Below are 20,364 nucleotides of genomic sequence, written 5' to 3'. Positions count from 1 at the left end.
TCCGTTAAAACCAAAAAAGAAAATTAGAAGGAAGAAACTTATGACAATATAGATAGAAATGTCATTGTCATACAGAAAACCGGTTAGCCGATGGTCAAAACCCGGTTTTTGCATTTCACCGAAATGTCAATTTTACGGTTTGCTTAATTGAATCCGGTTAACCGCTGTTGGATTTGGACACCCTAATGTGGACTTATTAAACCAAGAAAACTGTGGTCATAAGCTTTCAGACGAATGGAAACAAACTGAGCAATATTTCGGTAAAAACAAACTGAGTGAATTTTCAACGATAGCAATATAGTTTATCGAGACAAACTTGGAAATCTTCATTGTCTTAATTTTAATGAATTTTTCTTTGCATGTAATCTATACCACATTCCCCCATTCGGATAACTTACTCAATATGACTGCGCCACATGACCAAGGCCGCGTATAAACTTATAGATATCAAGGCAATAACTACTAAAATAATACTGAGAATCAAATGTGTATTGGCCAAAGCTTCTTTATCGGCTCTTTCTTCATCTGCATTCATTTCGATATTTTCATTTATAAATTCATCTGTGTTGATAACAATGGCTGGACCCCGATAACGTTCTTCGATTTCATTGTCTTCTTTCTTTGCCAAATTCTCATTTGATTCCAAAATTTCAACATCATATTTGAGATTTTTGAAGACAGCTGTCATTTGGCCATTATCCAACATATCTTCATCACGATGATTGTAACTGTTGCGTTGCGAGTCCAGCATGGATGATGAGTCCTAAAACGGAGAAAAATTAAATATTAATTATTTCTCATATATCTTGTGTTTAGCATTTGACTAAAAGTTTTTAATTATTTGTGTGCCCATAGAAACTTCTCTGGGAGATATAGCAGTTGGCATTTGCTGTTATTTTTTGTGTAATTTTCTGTCTAGAAAAGAAAATAGTTAGGTTGTAAAATACACCCAACGGATATTCAAAACCTAACAAAAGTTTTTCTTATCTTGCAAAATTTCTATAGAAATAAAATTTTGAGAAAATTTTCTATAGAAATAATTTTTTGACAAAATTTTCTATAGACATAAAATTTTGACAAAATTTTCTATAGAAATAAAATTTTGACAAAATTTTCTATAGAAATAAAATTTTGACAAAACTTTCTACAGAAATAAAATGAAAAAAAAAATTATCTATAGAAATAAAATTTTGATAAAGTTTTCTATAGACATAAAATTTTGACAAAATTTTCTATAGATATACATTTTGACAAAATTTTCTATAGAAATAAAATTTTGACAAAACTTTCTATAGAAATAAAAATTTAAAAAAATTTAATACAGAAATAAAATTTTGAGAAAATTTTCTATAGAAATAATTTTTTGACAAAATTTTCTATAGACATGAAATTTTGACAAAATTTTCTATAGAAATAAAATGTTGACAAAATTTTCTATAGAAATAAAATTTAAAAAAAAAATTTCTATAGAAATAACATTTTGAGAAAATGTTCTATAAAAATAAAATTTTAACAAAATTTGTTATAGAAATAAAATTTTGACAAAATTTTCTATAGAAATAAAATTTTGACAAAATTTTCTATAGAAATAAAATTTTTTCTATAGAAATAAAATTTTAACAAAATTTTCTATAGAAATAAACCTTTGACAAAATTTTCCATAGAAATAAAATTTTGACAAAAGTTTTTATATAAATAAAATTTTGACAAAATTTCCTATAGAAATAATTTTTTGACAAAATTTTCTATAGACATAAAATTTTGACAAAATCTTCTATAGAAATAAAATTTTGAAAAAATTTTCTATAGACATAAAATTTTGACAAAATTTTCTATAGAAATAATTTTTTGACAAAATTTTCTATAGACATAAAATTTTGACAAAATTTTATGTCTATAGAAATAAAATTTTAACAAAATTTTCTATAGAAATAAACTTTTGACAAAATTTTCCATAGAAATAAAATTTTGACAAAAATTTTTATATAAATAAAATTTTTGCAAAATTTCTATAGAAATAGTTTTTATATAAATAAAATTTTGACAAAATTTCCTATAGAAATAATTTTTTAACAAAATTTTCTATGGACATAAAATTTTGACAAAATCTTCTATAGAAATAAAATTTTGAAAAAATTTTCTATAGACATAAAATTTTGACAAAATTTTCTATAGAAATAATTTTTTGACAAAATTTTCTATAGACATAAAATTTTGACAAAATTTTCTATAGAAATAAAATTTTGACAAAATTTTCTATAGAAATAAAATTTTGACAAAATTTTCTATAGAAATAAAATTTTGACAAAATTTTCTATAGACATAAAATTTTGACAAAATTTTCTATAGAAATAAAATTTTGACAAAATTTTCTATAGAAATAAAATCTTAAAAAAATTTTTCTATAGAAATAATATTTTGAGAAATTTTTCTATAAAAATAAAATTTTAACAAAATTTTCTATAGAAATAAACTTTTGACAAAATTTTCCATAGAAATAAAATTTTGACAAAAATTTTTATATAAATAAAATTTTTGCAAAATTTCTATAGAAATAGTTTTTATATAAATAAAATTTTGACAAAATTTCCTATAGAAATAATTTTTTGACAAAATTTTCTATAGACATAAAATTTTGACAAAATCTTCTATAGAAATAAAATTTTGAAAAAATTTTCTATAGACATAAAATTTTGACAAAATTTTCTATAGAAATAATTTTTTGACAAAATTTTCTATAGAAATAAAATTTTGACAAAATTTTCTATAGAAATAAAATTTTGACAAAATTTTCTATAGAAATAAAATTTTGACAAAATTTTCTATAGACATAAAATTTTGACAAAATTTTCTATAGAAATAAAATTTTGACAAAATTTTCTATAGAAATAAAATCTTAAAAAAATTTTTCTATAGAAATAACATTTTGAGAAAATGTTCTATAAAAATAAAATTTTAACAAAATTTTCTATAGAAATAAACTTTTGACAAAATTTTCCATAGAAATAAAATTTTGACAAAAATTTTTGCAAAATTTCTATAGAAATACAATTTTGAAAAAATTTTCTATAGCAATAAAATTTTGACAAAACTTTCTATAGAAGTAATTTTTTGACAAAATTTTCTATAGACATAAAATTTTGACAAAATGTTCTATAGAAATAAAATTTTGACAAAATTTTCTATACAAATAAAATTTTGACAAAACTTTCTATAGAAATAAAATTTAAAAAAAAATTGTATAGAAATAACATTTTGAAAAAATTTTCTATAGATATATAATTTTGAAAAAATATTCTATAGCAATAAAATTTTGACATTCGTTTTGTTTTTTATTATTGTTTGTTCTTCAATCAGATTTGTTGTTTTGATCTCAGCTTTTGCGTTGACTAAACTACAAGCAATTGCGTTGACTAAACTACAAGAGTAGCTTAACCAACAGAGGAAAAGAATGTTTGTCAAAATTTTATTTCTATAAGAAATTTTGTCAAAATCTTATTTCTATAAAAAATTTTGTCAAAATTCTATTTCTATAGAAAATTTTGTCAAAATTTTATGTCTATACAAAATGTTCTGAATTTTTTTTTTCTATAGAAAATTATGTAAAGATTTTATTTCCATAAAAATTTTAGCCAAAATTTCAACATTTTATTTTATTTTTATACAAAATTTATGAAGTACCTTTTAGTTGGAGAGGAATATTTTGCAACATCTACCAAAACATCATGGATTGTACCAATCTACCCAACACTAAAAAAACTACCATTTTTGGTCGAATTCTACCAACTGTGGCAACCGTGTTTAAGATGTCATCAATATATAAAAATAGTTTCCAGCTAAACCAGGCAAGAGTTACAAATACATATTTTATTTTTTCCAAGAAAGTAAAAAAGATCACAGATTTCCCAAAACCACAATGATAATTATTTTTGTATTAATAAACATTTTACCTTTCGATATAAATCAAATTATTCACTTTCTTTAATCGTTCATTGTTAACATGGATGTTTTGTTGTTAATTCCTTGCAATAAATTAAAAGGTTTCGTAATAAAATCCTAAAGCCATGGGTGCATTTTTGCATGCATTTTATGGATGGCTGTCCTCTTTGCAGACAATTTTATTCAATATTTCTCATTTTAAGACATTTTTATCTTATCTTAAATGTGGCAAGAGAGGTTCATGCAAATACAAAAGAATGCTTAACCACCAATGATATTGTAAAACAAAAAAAGAGCCAGACAGTGATTTACAATAAACTTTACCCAGTTTTAAATATAAACATACATTTTATGATCATTCATTATGGAATGTATAAGGAATAAGTTGTAATGTTAAAAAAAAGTCTATACGGCCAGGCCGAAGCTTATGTACCCTCCACCATGGATTGCGTAGAACAATGTTTCTTAAACTAGGGGTCGCGACCCCCAAAGGGGCCGTGAAAAAATTACGAGGGGTCGCAAGAAACAGGATGTTATTACTTTTAGTAATTGCATGATTCATCGCGAAGCATTGGTGGCCAAGATGCAGTTAGGATCATCAACTTTATTATTTGGCACATATATTCGAGAAACTGAACGAACTAAATTTGTCTCTTCAGAGGACGTACAAATATTTTTAATTTGGGCAATAAAATCCAAGCATTTGTGGAAAAAATAAATGTATGTAAAAGTTTTATCACAAATTACAGATTTGAAAAGTTTTCATACACGAATGATTTTGCTACTGAAAATGATTTGGATTGTAATTTTATCATTTGGAATCTTTGGAAGAACAATTCAAGAAATATTTTCTGCCAGATTTTGATTGGGTGCAAAAACCACTCAATGAATCAATTCAAAACATCACACATATTCCTTTAAAAGCTCAAGAAGAATTCGCGGAACTTTCGAGCGATACAAATTTAAAGCTAGAATTTGCTCAAACAAACTTAAATACTTTTTGGATCAAGGTTAAAGGCGAATTTCCAATACTGTCCAACTTTGCGATCAAGATGCTACTGCCATTTGCTACCCCATACTTGTGCGGATCAGCGTTTTCAACGCTTGTTGCAATTAAATCAAAAAATCGTTCTTGCCTTACTAATGTTGAAACAGCCCTGAGACCTGCGCTATCTGAAATAATCCCGAGTTTGGATCTACTCTGTAAATTAATGTAAGCACACCCATCTCATTAATTATATACTTTTTTGTTTTTCTTCTGAATTTTGAACTAAATTTTAATTTTTACATGGACATTCATACGCATTTTTCGTTTGGTTTCTGAAGTTTGATATTAATTTTAATTTTTTGTAATATGAAATTTATAGCAAATTAATCTGAATACATTCTTATTATTTTAAATACATTCTATATAAAATAATTAGAACCCGCATTTTCAAAATTAAATTATACTTTGTTGGGGGTAACTAAAAATTTCGTATTACGAAAATGGGTCACGTAACAAAAAAGTTTAAGAAGCCCTGGCGTAGAAACTGATTCTAAACACTGCCATCCACAATCGACTTACTTGAGTTGCGGTAACACTTGCCGAGTGCAAGGTATCTTAAAACCTCCTAACACCGTCTTCTAAATTGTAAGTATTTTATTTCAATAGAAATGCAATTTTAACAAAATTTTCTATAGAAATAAAATTTTAACAAAATTTTCGATAGAAATGAAATTTTGACAAAATTTTCTATAGAAATAAAATTTGCACAAAATTTTCTATAGAAATAAAGTTTTGAAAAAATTTTCAATAGAAATGAAATTTTAACAAAATTTTCTATAGAAATAAAATTTTCTATAAAAATAAAATTTGCACAAAATTTTCTAAAGAAATAAAGTTTTGAAAAAATGTTCAATAGAAATGAAATTTTAACAAAATTTTCTATAGAAATAAAATTTGCACAAAATATTCTATAGAAATAAAGTTTTGAAAAAATGAAGAAATGAAATTTTAAAAAAAAATTCTATAGAAATAAAATTTCAACAAAATTTTCTATAGAAATAAAATTTTGACAAAATTTTCTATAGAAATAAAATTTTGGTAGATTATTTTTGGCTCGAGTGGCAACCATGGTTATGAAGCGATATGGACCAATTTTTGTGTGATTGGAGATCGGCTATATATAACTATAGAACGATATGGACCAATTTTTGCATGGATGTTAGAGACCATATACTAACACCACGTTCCAAATTTGACCCGGATCGGATGAATTTTGCTCCTCCAAGAGGCTCCGGAAATCTGGAGAACGGTTTATATGGAGGCTATATAGAATTATGGACCGATATGGACCAATTCTGGCACGGTTGTTAGAGACCATATACTAACACAATGTACCAAATTTCAATCGGAATTTGCTTCTCTTAGAGGCTCCGGTGGTCAAATCTGGAGAACGGTTTATATGGGGGCTATATATAATTATGGACCGATATGGACCAATTCTGGCACGGTTGTTAGAGACCATATACCAACCTCATGTACCCAATTTCAGCCAGATCGGATGAAATTGTTTTCTCTTTGAGGCTCCGTAAGTCAAATCTGGAGATCGGTTTATATGGGGGCTATATATAATTATGGATCGATGTGGACCAATTTTAGCATGGTTGTTAGAGACCATATACCAACACCATGTACCAAATTTCAGCCAGATCGGATGAAATTTGCTTCTCTTAGAGGCCTCGCAAGCCAAATTTGGGGGTCCGTTTATATGGGAGCTATACGTAAAAGTGGACCGATATGGCCCATTTGCAATACCATCCGACCTACATCAATAACAACTATTTGTGCCAAGTTTCAAGTCGATAGCTTGTTTCGTTCGGAAGTTAGCGTGATTTCAACAGACGGACGGACGGACATGCTCAGATCGACTCAGAATTTCACCACGACTCAGAATATATATACTTTATGGGGTCTTACAGCAATATTTCAATGTGTTACAAACGGAATGACAAAGTTAATATACCCCCCATCCTATGGTGGAGGATATAAAAACTAAAAAGTAAGACATTTTAATGGATAAAATTATAGACAATAGAATACAACTCAATTGGAAAATCTATTGTTACAAAAAAGTTTAGAATTCAAAAAAAATTTTCTTAATGTCCCACATACTCCCAAGAAAGTATAATATTTCATACATTTTATATATGGGAAGAGAAATTTGTGTTAGTGTCACAAAGTACCACAATGTATTGTAATCTGATTTCAATAGATTGAAAATCGGATAAAAGTCATCATTAATTCATTCTCTATCCCATTCACTTTGGAAAAGTCGTGCTAAGCCTTTTTTCATGCGTTACTCTTTCGACCCACTAATCCATGGAACAAAGGGAAATATAATCAAAATATTTATATGTATTTTAAATAAAGCAATACGATATGTTTTATCTAAATCAGTGTTATCGCACTGAGTCCGTGGGCTTTTTTTTGTTTGGGTTTTAAGATTGCTTTTGTAATTCTGGCTTAGGAAGTAAATCTCTGATTACTTTGTAACGAAAATGGAGGTGTTATTTGATGTCAAGTCAAATTTTTGTTAAGATTAAAATTGAAAATAATGTTTGATCAGGTGTGCAATAAAAATAATTACATAGCGGCCATGCGACAAATTGAGATATATCGAGATTTAAATTTATGCATACAGTGAAACCTCTCAAACTTGGACACTCTGAAAATCGGACACCTCCCAGAAGTGGACAGTTGTCTGGGGATGTTTACCATATTAAAATTAAACTCGCATAACTGGGTACTGGCTCTCAAATGTTGACAAAATAGGCGTATTCTAACATTGTCATTTCGTTTGTAGCACATCGAAATATTGGTCTTATACCCCATAAAGTAGATAGTAGCGTGCAAAACAGAGCATATGTTTTTTAGTTGATGTGCCTATAAAAATATTACCAACCAAACTTAGGGCTTTTTCGTTGTTACATCGAAAATATCCCATAGAAAATTCGTGATCGATTCTGAAAGACGGCTAAGAAAATGTCCACCAAAGGTTACGGCAAATTTGCGGAATCGATTTTTATAAATCCCGAAATTCAGGATTTCAAAATATTGGATCCCGGGATTTTCCGGAGTTTTTCGGGATTCTTTAAATATTCTCAGTAATAACAATATACAGCATTAAAAAATTGTAGCCCATCAAGCAAATTTGGTTGAATTCAATTTTATTAACAAAAACAAAAAAAAATTTATCAAAACATACGAACACAAAAATAAATTGAAAGACTACTTCATATTGCTTTCGTACTAAAAAAAAATTAAGAATTTTCTTTCATACTTCATCGTTTTAAGTAACCTCTTAAAAACATCAAGACATTCAAAGTTTAATCAGATATAGGCGATTCTGAATGAAGACACTAATTTATCAAAAACAAGTAAGGAAAGTATAAAGTCGGGCGGGGCCGACTATATTATACTCTGCACCACTTTGTATTGGCGGAGTTAAAAATTGGCCTCTGTGGTCATATGAGTGTAAATCGGGCGAATGCTATATATGGGAGATATATCCAAATCTGAACCGATTTCAACCAAATTTGGCACGCATAGTTACAATGCTAATTCTACTCCCTATGCAAAATTTTAACTAAATCGGAGCAAAAAATTGGCCTCTGTGGGCAAATGAATGTAAATCGGGCGAAAGCTATATATGTGAGCTATATCTAAATCTGAACCGATTTGGCTGATATTTTGCAAGTTTTTCGAGACTCATAAAATATTCGCATGTACGGAATTTGAGGAAGATCGGTTGATATACACGCCAATTATAACCAGATCGGTGAAAAATATATATGGAAGCTATGTCTAAATCTGAACCGATTTTTTCCAAAATCAATAGGGATCGTCTTTGAGCCGAAACAGGACCCTATACCAAATTTTAGGACAATTGGACTAAAACTGCGAGCTGTACTTTGCACACAAAAATACATCAACAGACAGACAGACAGACAGACGGACATCGCTAAATCGACTTAGAATTTAATTCTAAGCCGATCCGTATACTAAAAGGTTGGTCTATGATTACTCCTTCTTGGCGTTACATACAAATGCACAAACTTATTATATCCTGTACCACAGTAGTGGTGAAGGGTATAAAAATCCTACAAAGCTGCAAATTTAACAAATTTAGATTATTTTTTCGGGACCACGAAACATCCCGGAATTAAGGTTAAATCCCGTCCCGAAAATCCCGGAATTTCGTGACTGGATTAATTCCTACACCAAACATGTTTCAAGAGCAAAATGTTACCAATTATTTCACTGCAAGAAATTTGAGGATAACTGCCAACAAATCCTAAGCCAAATCCTGAGGATTCTCGGGATCACATTCGACAGTCTTTCAAGCCGTCTGCCCATTCCATTGCAAATTCAACCACCTCAAATCGTTTGCTGGCAGAACTTGGTGTGCGGACAAAGAAACGTTCTTGACTACCTATAAGGCAATGGGCCGGGCAGTGGTAAACTATGCAACGCCATTGTTGACACCTAAGACAAGCGAATAACTTACAGACCTGTCGGAACGCTGTCCTTAGAACTGCGACAGAATATATCCACAGTACACCCTGGATCACCTTTATTTCTATTGAAAATTTTGTTAAAATTTTATTTCTACAGAACATTTTATCAACATTTTATTTCTATAGAAAATTTTGCCAAAATTTTATTTCTATAGGAAATCCTATCAAAATTTTATTTCTATAAAAAATTTTCTCAAAATTTTATTTTTATAGAAAATTTTCTCAAAATTTTATTTCTATAGAAAATTTTCTCAAAATTTTATTTCTGTAAAAAGGTACTCACACAAATGTTTTTTCTGATTCGATCACGAAATTAATTGATCCAATTAATTTTTTAATTGAAATGTCTTCAATAACAGAAATGAAATGGTATCAATTTAAAAATTAATTCAATGCCAATTGAAACATTAATTGATACTATTAATTTTTGTGATAGATTTTTATTTCAATTAAAAATTTTATTGAATCAATTAAATTTTTAATTGATTTTTTATACCATCCACCATAGGATGGGGGTATATTAACTTTGTCATTCCGTTTGTAACACATCGAAATATTGCTCTAAGACCCCATAAGGTATATATATTCTGGGTCGTGGTGAAATTCTGAGTCGATTTAAGCATGTCCGTCCGTCCGTCCGTCTGTTGAAATCACGCTAACTTCCGAACGAAACAAGCTATCGACTTGAAACTTGGCACAAGTAGTTGTTATTGATGTAGGTCGGATGGTATTGCAAATAGGACATATCGGAGGAGCAAAATTCATCCGATCCGGTTGAAATTTGGTACATGGTATTGGCCAACATCGGTCCATAATTATTTATAGCCCCCATATAAACCGATCCCCAGATTTGGCTTGCGGAGCCTCTAAGAGAAGCAAATTTCATCCGATCTGGCTGAAATTTGGTACATGGTGTTAGTATATGGTCTTTAACAAACATGTACAAATTGGCCCACATCGGTCCATAATTATATATAGCCCCCACATAAACCGATCCCCAGATTTGGCTTGCGGAGCCTCTAAGAGAAGCAAATTTCATCCGATCCGGCTGAAATTTGGTACATGGTGTTTGTATATGGTCTCTATCAACTACGCAAAAATTGGTCCACATCGGTCCATAATTATATATAGCATCCATTTGGTACATTGCGCTAGTATATGGCCGCTAACAACCATGTCAAATTTGGTACATATCGGTCTATAGTTATATATAGCCGATCCCCAAAAATAATCTACCAAAATTTTATTTCTATAGAAAATGTTGTAAAAAATTTATTTGTATAGAAAATTTTGACAAAATTGTATTACTATGCACAATTTTGTCAAGATTTTATTTCTATAGAAAATGTTGTCAAAATTTTATTACTATACAAAATTTTGTCAAGATTTTATTTCTATAGAAAATTTTGTCAAAATTTTTTTTCTATAGAAAATTTTGTCAAATTGTTTTTTCTATAGAAAATTTTATCAAAATTATATTTATATAGAACATTTTGTCAAAATTTTATTTCTATAGAAAATTTTGTCAAAATTTTATTTTTATTTTATTTTATTTTTTGTAAAAATTGTTGTAAAAATTTTAATTGTATAGAAAATTTTGTCAAAATTTTATTTCTATAGAAAATTTTGTCAAAATTTTATTTCTATAGAAAATTTTGTCAAAATGTTATTTCTATAGAAAATTTTGCCAAATTTTATTTCTGTAGAAAATTTTGTCAAAATTTTATTTCTATAGAAAATTTTGTCTAAATTTTATTTCTATAGAAAATTTTGTCAAAATTTTATTTCTATAGAAAATTTTGTCAAACTGAATTATTTACGTATTTAATCGGCCTTTTGTTTGTTTAATATATACCCCGTATGGACTAACTTACAATTGAGAAGACGGTGTTAAGAAGTATTAAGATACCTTGCCATCGGCAAGTGTTACCGCAACCCAAGTAATTCGATTGTGGATGACAGTCTTTAGTACAAGTTTCTATGCAATCCATGGTAGAGGGTACATAAGATTCGGCCTGGCCGAACTTACGGCCGTATATGCTTGTTTTTAACTCATTTAAGAATTTAATTGGAAAAATGTTCTTAAAATTTTTTTCTGTGTAGTTGGAGATGAATCTTTTACAAAATCTACCAAAACATCATGAATTTTACTAATCTACCAAACAGTAAAATATCTACAATTTTGGTAGAATTCTACCAACTTTGGCAATAGTGGTAATAACACAATACTCTGATGCAACAACAACAAGACTATTCACGAAGGTGGCTCTGCAGTATTTTGGCCCACTCCCGGCAAAGTGCCGTCTTGATATGATCAACTACTCAATTTGTTGAGAGAATCCATTGTCGTCGACGAAAACCAAATAGTTTGCCTAGCGGTTTAGAATTGGTTGCAGTACTTATCAGCCACACTGTTGATATATATATATGAGGAATGTGAATCATCGGAAAATTGAAAATACGATACCAACTCATTTTTATTTCGAAATTATTTCCTCAGAATTGCACGGGGATTCTTTTAAGATTTTCATTTGTTTTGAAATATTTTTGGTTAAGCAGACAGGTAGTATACCATGTCTGTTGAAATTTTAATGCTTAACGTTTTTTTAATGAGTCATTAATACTAAATACTGATGATTTTTACGCACAAAATATGAATCCATGCATTTAGCCAGCGAATCATCTTCACTGTAAGAAATGTATTTATTTTTTTTTAATTTTGGTTTTGATGCATATGTCATTTGTTCATCCAAGAAGTATGAGCAATATGTACATTAAGAATGGTATTACCATCAGATTAAAATTAGCATACGCGTAAATCGACATTTATATACCCCATCTATAGTACATTGAACTATACATTACCTTGTGGTTAGGGCTTTGTGCAAAGTAACAGGTTGGCTGATAAGTCCCCGGTCTGACACATAGATGGCGTCGCTGGTATTAAATGCATATTATTTTTATATAGTACCAACCTTAAAATGATTCGTGTCAAAATTTGACCTCTGTAAGTCAATTAGTTTGTGAGATAGAGCGTCTTTTGTGAAGCAACTTTTGTTATTGTGAAAAAAAATGGATAAAAAGGAATTTCGTGTTTTGATAAAATACTGTTTTCTGAAGGGAAAAAGTACGGTGGAAGCAAAAACTTGGCTTGATAATGAGCTTCCGGACTCTGCCCCAGGGAAATCAACAATAATTGATTGGTATGCAAAATACAAGCGTGGTGAAATGAGCACGGAGGACGGTGAACGCAGTGGACGCACGAAGGAGGTGGTTACCGACGAAAACATCAAATAAATCAACAAAATGATTTTGAATGACCGTAAAATGAAGTTGATCGAGATAGAAGAGGCCTTAAAGATATCAAAGGAACGTGTTGGTCATATCATTCATCAATATTTGGATATGCGGAAGCTCTGTGCAAAATGGGTGCCGCGCGAGCTCACATTTGACCACAAACAACAACGTGTTGATGATTCTGAGCGGTGTTTGCAGCTGTTAACTCGTAATACACCCGAGATTTTCCGTCGATATGTGACAATATTTGAAACATGGCTCCATCACTACACTCCTGAGTCCAATCGACAGTCGGCTGAGTGGACAGCGACCGGTGAACCGTCTCCGAAGCGTGGAAAGACTCAAAAGTCCGCTGGCAAAGTAATGGCCTCTGTTTTTTGGGATGCGCATGGAATAATTTTTATCGATTATCTTGAGAAGGGAAAAACCATCAACAGTGACTATTATATGGCGTTATTGAAGCGTTTGAAGGTTGAAATCGCGGCAAAACGGCCCCATATGAAGAAGAAAAAAGTGTTGTTCCACCAAGACAACGCACAGTGCCACAAGTCATTGAGAACGATGGCAAAAATTCATGAATTGGGCTTCGAATTGCTTCCCCACCCACCATATTCTCCAGATCTGGCCCCCAGCGACTTTTTCTTGTTCTTAGACCTCAAAAGGATGCTCGTAGGGAAAAAATTTGGCTGCAATGAAGAGGTGATCGCCGAAACTGAGGCCTATTTGGAGGCAAAACCGAAGGAGTACTACCAAAATGGTATCAAAAAATTGGAAGGTCGTTATAATCGTTGTATCGCTCTTGAAGGGAACTATGTTGAATAATAAAAATTTTGGCAAAAAAATGTGTTTTTCTTTGTTAGACCGGGGACTTAGCAGCCAAACTGTTATGTAACGCCATTGGCTCTTTTTTATGTCAGTCCGTCTATCAATATATTTTAGGTTCCGGAAACAAATCCCTTTAAAATTTGGAATATGACATTTGCAGATGGTGTCAGCAACCGAAAGTTACGGAAGACTCGTACCACTTCCTGTGCCAATGTTCAGTATTATCCTGCGCTCTCTTCTCTTTCAGGCGCACACCGATCTGCGGGAATGTAGTTTAAGGAACTTACACACCTTTATCAGGACCTTTGGTTAGATGTTTTAAGCAACTTTATATTACATGTTAGCCTGATACCGAAACAGGCAATTGACGTCCAAATGCATTATATCTAATTATACAATTATTTTTCGAGCTTTATGGACAGATATAGATTAAGGAACATGGTTAATAGAGCCATTGAAAAGAAAACGCCAGATACAAATCTATACACGCCTGGACTGTACATGTTTCGGTTCGGGCGAATGTACCTTTCCACAGCCTTTAGTATAGATCTGGCTGGGAGAGATAACTCAATTTTGGGCCCTTTATGCTAACTCCTTATGGAGAAAACATTTGGGAAATTTCCTCTTACAAATTGAATCATCTTTTCTCCCACTGTACATCATCTTTTAAGCAACTTTAAGAAAGACGGATAGATGGAAGGCCTTCAACGATTTTAAAGCAAGCCACCAAGTTGAGAAGAACCGAAAGTTCAAATGCCGTACATGCCGACTTGTTTATAAAAGAAGTCTCTTGTCGTTGGCCTAAGCCAACGGCCTGGCACTATACCTAACCTAACCTAAGAATGACTAAAAACGACGTAATCCGCACTTCATTTCATCCACACAATGGCCATCCAATTCACCAGATATCAATGGATTATTAGGCGATTTCGGAATGCAAGTAGAAAAAATTCCAATATGAATGTACAGCGTAAAACCTTTGTACGAGAATTGGCAAATAATTCCGGCAGATTATGGCCTTGTAGCTTGAAACTCAAATCAAGCAAAAGTGAATGGATTTTTAAATTGTTATGAATTGTACAAATATTTGTCATTTTAATCTATTAATAATATATGGTAATTTGTATCAGAAACTCCGCATATATTCTAGCGGAGTAAATCAAATAAATTTCATTATTATATTGTATGTTACACCTTAATGGCAATGTTCCTCCTTTCCTCCCAAGTAAAAATTCTCCATTTGAATGTTATAATATGTGTTCAACAATTTTCAAGTCACGATTTGTCTCATTTTGGAATATGAGTCTGTCCTCTCAATTGGGAATTGATTTCAAACAGAAGCTTAATTTATCAAATGAGTTTTTATTTAAATTTGTTGCATCATTTGTTATAATTAAAAATATACAAATTCATATTTGTATTACTCAATTGCATTATGACATAAAGGATAGTGAAAACTAGAAGAAGAAATTTGTAATAACTTGTTGGCAAATATTTTATAAGTTACAGTACTTCACAAATTTTCTCGAGGAATAAAATGTTGACCAAATATTCTATAGAAATAAATGGCAAAATTTTCTATAGAAAAAATGTTGCCACAATTTTCTACAGAAAAAATTTTTGACAAAATTTTCTATAGTAAAAAATGTTAATAAAATTTTCTATAGAAAAATTGCAAAATAAGTTTTTTTTTATTTGGTACTATTTTGGTAAAATTTTTATCAAATTTTGGTAGATTATTTTAGGATCGAGTGGCAACCATGAGCACCATACCGCTCCGCCACATGTTGCAAACCCCGTAAAAACTTATTTATGATATACTCAAATGGGAAGTCCCTCCTCACGCACCATGTAGCGTAGAGATTGGTCCTCGATAACACATAACCTGGTTCTTCAACAAATGATCATTCCTGCGTTTTCAACAGAACTTGTTAGTTTTAATCTGTTACACTTCGGAGATGATATGTAACCACATGCATACATGGTGGTTTTAAAACCTCAGTGTCATTTGTTTCAGAAAAATTAGTATTATATTAGTATTGGATGTGAATCAATGGATTTTCTATCCAAGGATATTTGAGAAATCAACAAATAAACTTCCATTCTATGTCAAATTCTTCAGAACTTCATTGGAATTGCTTTGAGTTCTCGATGTGGAATTCATTTGTAGTGATGAAGTGTTAATACTTAACGCTTGCGTACTCACACTGCACTTAAACTATCTAATTAATGAGTCATTTGTACTGAATGCCTTGGAATTTTATGTGTAAAAATTTATTCTCATTTTGAAGAGCAAAAAATCTCATTTGTAGTGAATGGAATGGGTGTTAATGATTTCAATAATGAGGAATTCCCTCCAAAGCAAATGAATTACAATTTAACAAAAATTGTTAGACAAGGTTGATTTAAAAAAGTGGCTAAAGTGATAGTTAACTAAGAACGTTCAAATATCATTTAAGTTCACAAAAAAAAATATTTTTTGTTTTCAATCACGAAATTAATTGACCCAATTAATTTTTAATTGGATTGTTTTCAATCATAGAAATGATAGTATCAATCACCAAGGTCAATTAAAAAATCAATGGATACTAAAAATTTTTGTGTTTGATTTTTGTTCCAATTAAAAAATTTGTTGAACCAATTAAATTTTTAATTGAATATTTTTAAAGCTCGATTAAAATTTTAATTGGAAAAAAAATTCGTGATATTTTTTTCTGTGTATATATTAAATGTGGCAGAAGAATTTATTGCCAACCTCTTATTGGTAGAGAACAGTTCAGCACTGTAGTATCATAATGGGATGCCACTAGACTTAAACTAATTTTGACAGTTCATCCATACACTGAAAAAAATATTGTCGTGAGGCCAAAGATTTCATGCCCCTAAAATCCGAATGAAAATTTTTCTTAGAATAAAAGACGCATTTCTCTAATATAAAGTTTTTTTCCTTGTGCAAAAGTCGATAAACTTTTCAATGAAGTCGTATTGTCCTTATAATTAAGTGCTTTTACTTAAAAATAGGTATCATAATATGAAAGAAAAAAATTTTGGGGTAAGGTCAACTTGACTTCAATAATTCAGAAAAATTTTTTAAAATAATGAAATTATCTTTAAATTTGTTGTTTTTTTGCATCTTGACTACAAAGCAAAAAATCGTTCAATAATAGGACATGTTTTTCAACACTTTATTTTAAGGATGTTTTTTACTTGAGACATAGCATAATTTCTACTGGAAGTCGAGGCTGAATTTGGAAAATAAAGTTATCGTTAACTCGTTATTAAAGGACTTTGATAGCATATGAAGAAAAAAATCTGAAAAAACGAAAAATCAAAATTTGCTTCCTAGAAGCAAGTACACAAACCCCAAAAAAGAGAATTGTGTCTTAAAAGTATCCTTATTTGTATTCTCCGCTTATTTGGATCGGAATCAATACCAAATTTTTTTAAGTAAAGACAAAATCTTTGGAACAGCGCATGCTTTTTTTTCAGTGTAGAAAAAATCATGAACGGCGTGGTCATTTCGAAACGATCCGGTCATGAAAATGAATCAACACACATGTGTTGTCAAACTGAGAACAGATGGGTTAAATTTGACAAAATGAAACCATACGTTGTCAAAACAACAACCAACGTTTATGATCTGAAAACGTAATGGTTACGAATTTATAAACAAAATTTAAAAAAAAATTTCCGCTAAAGTGACTCAAACCTGTGTTGCCTGCACGATACGCGTTATCAGCAAATTGCACCAACGGCGTAGTCGCCATAACAACGTCTAACGATTATTTTAAGAGTTTTCAGGCCAAAGAAAAACGAATGCCGTTAATGAAATCGTGAACGTCCGTGGAAGAAATCGTGAACATTCCGTTTTGATTTTTTGTGAACGTTTCCATTTCATTTTGACAACGTCCGTTCACGATTGTAAAATGCAATTTTTTCTATTAGTGTTGCACCTACTATTTTTTGGGAGTTGTGTCACCCGGCTAATTGGATAGACGCAATCGAATTATGGCAGATGTAACATTGGTTGTGTTAACCGTTGAAATTGGTCATTGCTACCTTCTTCATTTGGTTCTATCATCCAAACTTAATAACAAATTTGATTTCATGAGTGTCATGGAGGAAGAAATTTCCTCCGATCCTGTTAAGATTTGATAGTATGATGTCAGTATATTGTCTCTAAATACAATGCATAAACGAGTATGAATAGTTTAAGCATTATTTCATAATAAATAGATACATTTCCCCGCAAAAAAATAATTCTTCCTTCCCAAACTAAATTTTAGACAAACAAAGTTCGTTTCTCATTTGCTTTTCGCTGTAAGGAAGTGTATTTGGGAGAAAAGTATATACTTTTTGTGATAAACGTTTATTCTTTTCCAATTTCATAAAGACAAACTCAGAAGCAAAAAAAAACATTGTTTTCTTGCTAATTGCATTTTCCCTCACATCCACGACGTTTTTTAGTTCTAAGCACCTTTTTCCTGTAATACCAACAATGTAGAAGAAATTATACGATTTTATAAATTTTTAAAATTTTTTTACCTTTCGCCTGGACGGAGAATCGAACCGCGGACCATGCACTTTGTAAGCCAACACACTAACTACTGAGCTATGTACCTGTTATGGTCATCAATAGATAAATATTCATATAAGTTATATTTATATAGCATAGCTTGCGGCGCCCACGAACCGAATAAACAAAGTTTATTTAACAGAAACAAACACTTAGTTTGGCACCGTGGAGCAGTGGTTGCTACGTCCGACTTGCATGCCAAGGGTCGTGGGTTCGATCCCTGCTTCGACTAAAGTTTTTTTTACATGTATTCCAGATATGTTCGATATTTTTTCGGAATCTTCCTTCAACATTACATTGTAGTATATTAAATTTTGAACTGTAAAATGTGTCTTATTAAAGACCTAAAGTCAGAAAAGAACAGTGTTTGATATAAACGAAATGAACTGTGTTGTTGTTTCAAAAATAACTTTTTTTATTGAAAAAATAAAAATATTGTAACCAAAGAATTTTTTTGGTGATAAAAGTTTAAAATTTTCGAAGCAATTCAAAAAACTCTAACAAAAGAAAAACGTTTTCCAAACATTTTTTTTCTTTGCGTGTAGAAATGTATAATATATATTTTTTCTTCAATCACGAAATTAATTGATCCAATTGATTTTTAATTTGAATGCCTTCAATACATAGTTGCCCCTCGAGCCAAAAATAATCTACCACATTTTTAAGAAAAATTTTACCAAAAAACTACCAAATAGAAAAATTTTATCTCGCAATGTTTGTTAAAATTTTTGTGGTTATAAGTCAAAATTTTATTTCTTTTATAGATAATTTTGTCAAAATTGTATTTCAATTGACAATTTTGTCAAAATTTTATTTCTATTGACATTTTTGTCAAAATTTCATTTCTATCGAAAATATTGTTAAAATTGTATTTCAATAGACAATTTTGTCAAAATTTTATTTCTATCGAAAATTTTGTTAAATTTTTATTGCTACAAACAATTTTGCAAAATTTTATTTCTATAGAAAAATTTGTCAAAATTTTATTTGTATAGAAAATTTTGTCAAAATTTGATTTCAATAGAAAATTTTGTCAAATTTTATTTCTATAGAAAATTTTGTCAAAAATTATTTCTATAGAAAAGTTTGTTAAAATTTTATTTGTATAAAAATTTTGTGAGTACCTCTTAGTTGGAAAGGAATAATTTGGAACATCTACCAACACATAAACAATTCTGCCAATCTACCGAGCAGTAAAAAATCTAAAATTTTTTGGTAGAATTCTACCAACTGTGGCAATCGTGCTTCAATCACCAAAGTCAATTAAAAATTTAATCGATCCAATTAAAGAATTAATTTTGTGATTGATTTTTGTTTTAATTAATTTTTTTTTAATGTGGTAAATGGATATTTCTAAAGATAAAAACAGCGGTTGGGCTTCTCTGTATAAAAAAAAAGATTAATTCAAGTCAAGGAAAAACAATTAACAATAACAATAAAGAAAAAAAAATATATTCTCAAATTTGAACAAATGATTTCAAACCTACTATTAATAGAATATTTATGTTGACTTTTCTTGGAACAAAGTAGTTTCGTAAACTAGTTTTCCAACAGAATGAATTCATTTTTTAATTGCATTTTTTTTTTTAAATTTAAGTAAAATTTTAATTGGAAAAATTTTGTTGATATTTTTTCTGTGTATGTATGTAGTTGAAAATTGTAGTTGTAAGAGTTTAACAAGAATTAGTTAAAAAAAATTACCAATAACCCCTGGACTATTAAGATACCTTGCAATGGGCAACTGTTGCCACAGAACAGAACTTTGTGCGCAGTCCCCGGTTGAGAGTGCATATTTTCTTTTTCTTTTCTTTTATTTTCTTTTTTTTTCAAAAGAGGGACATTTAGTTAGAACTTCTTAATCAATATATGTGTAATATTAAGAAAAATCAGGCTAGATGTTCCTGATTTTCCTTCTATATGTGTTAAATATTAGTAATTCTGTATTAGTCTTATGTCCCCATTTCAAAACATCTATTACCTTTACTTATTCAATAATCAAAAATTTACATTTCCTGAAAAGTTGAAGTTGTTGAGTAATGGGAGGCCCTTCTACGAACGAATAACAAGAATTTTTTATTTTCCTAAAAATTTTAAATAAATAGTTTCATCCGCTTCCAAGATTAAATATTATATTTTTATTAAAGTAATTTTCTAAGAATTACATT

The 20,364-nt window shown here is 29.9% G+C and overlaps 1 protein-coding gene across 1 annotated transcript in view; it reads right to left on the bottom strand.

The window, feature by feature from the left end:
- LOC142222443 (uncharacterized) overlaps positions 1–20,364 on the bottom strand; it is a 38,433-nt gene that overhangs the window by 1,109 nt on the left and 16,960 nt on the right. The window contains exon 3 of the mRNA XM_075292586.1: positions 399–763. Within this exon, the coding sequence (XP_075148701.1) occupies positions 399–763 (365 nt within the window). The remainder of the gene's footprint in view (positions 1–398; positions 764–20,364) is intronic.

The sequence above is a fragment of the Haematobia irritans genome, chromosome 1 (assembly GCF_050003625.1).
Source record: "Haematobia irritans isolate KBUSLIRL chromosome 1, ASM5000362v1, whole genome shotgun sequence".
NCBI classification, from domain to species: Eukaryota; Metazoa; Arthropoda; class Insecta; order Diptera; family Muscidae; genus Haematobia; species Haematobia irritans.
Note: the sequence above shows the minus strand (reverse complement) of the source record. Positions and strands in the feature narration are given on the sequence as shown.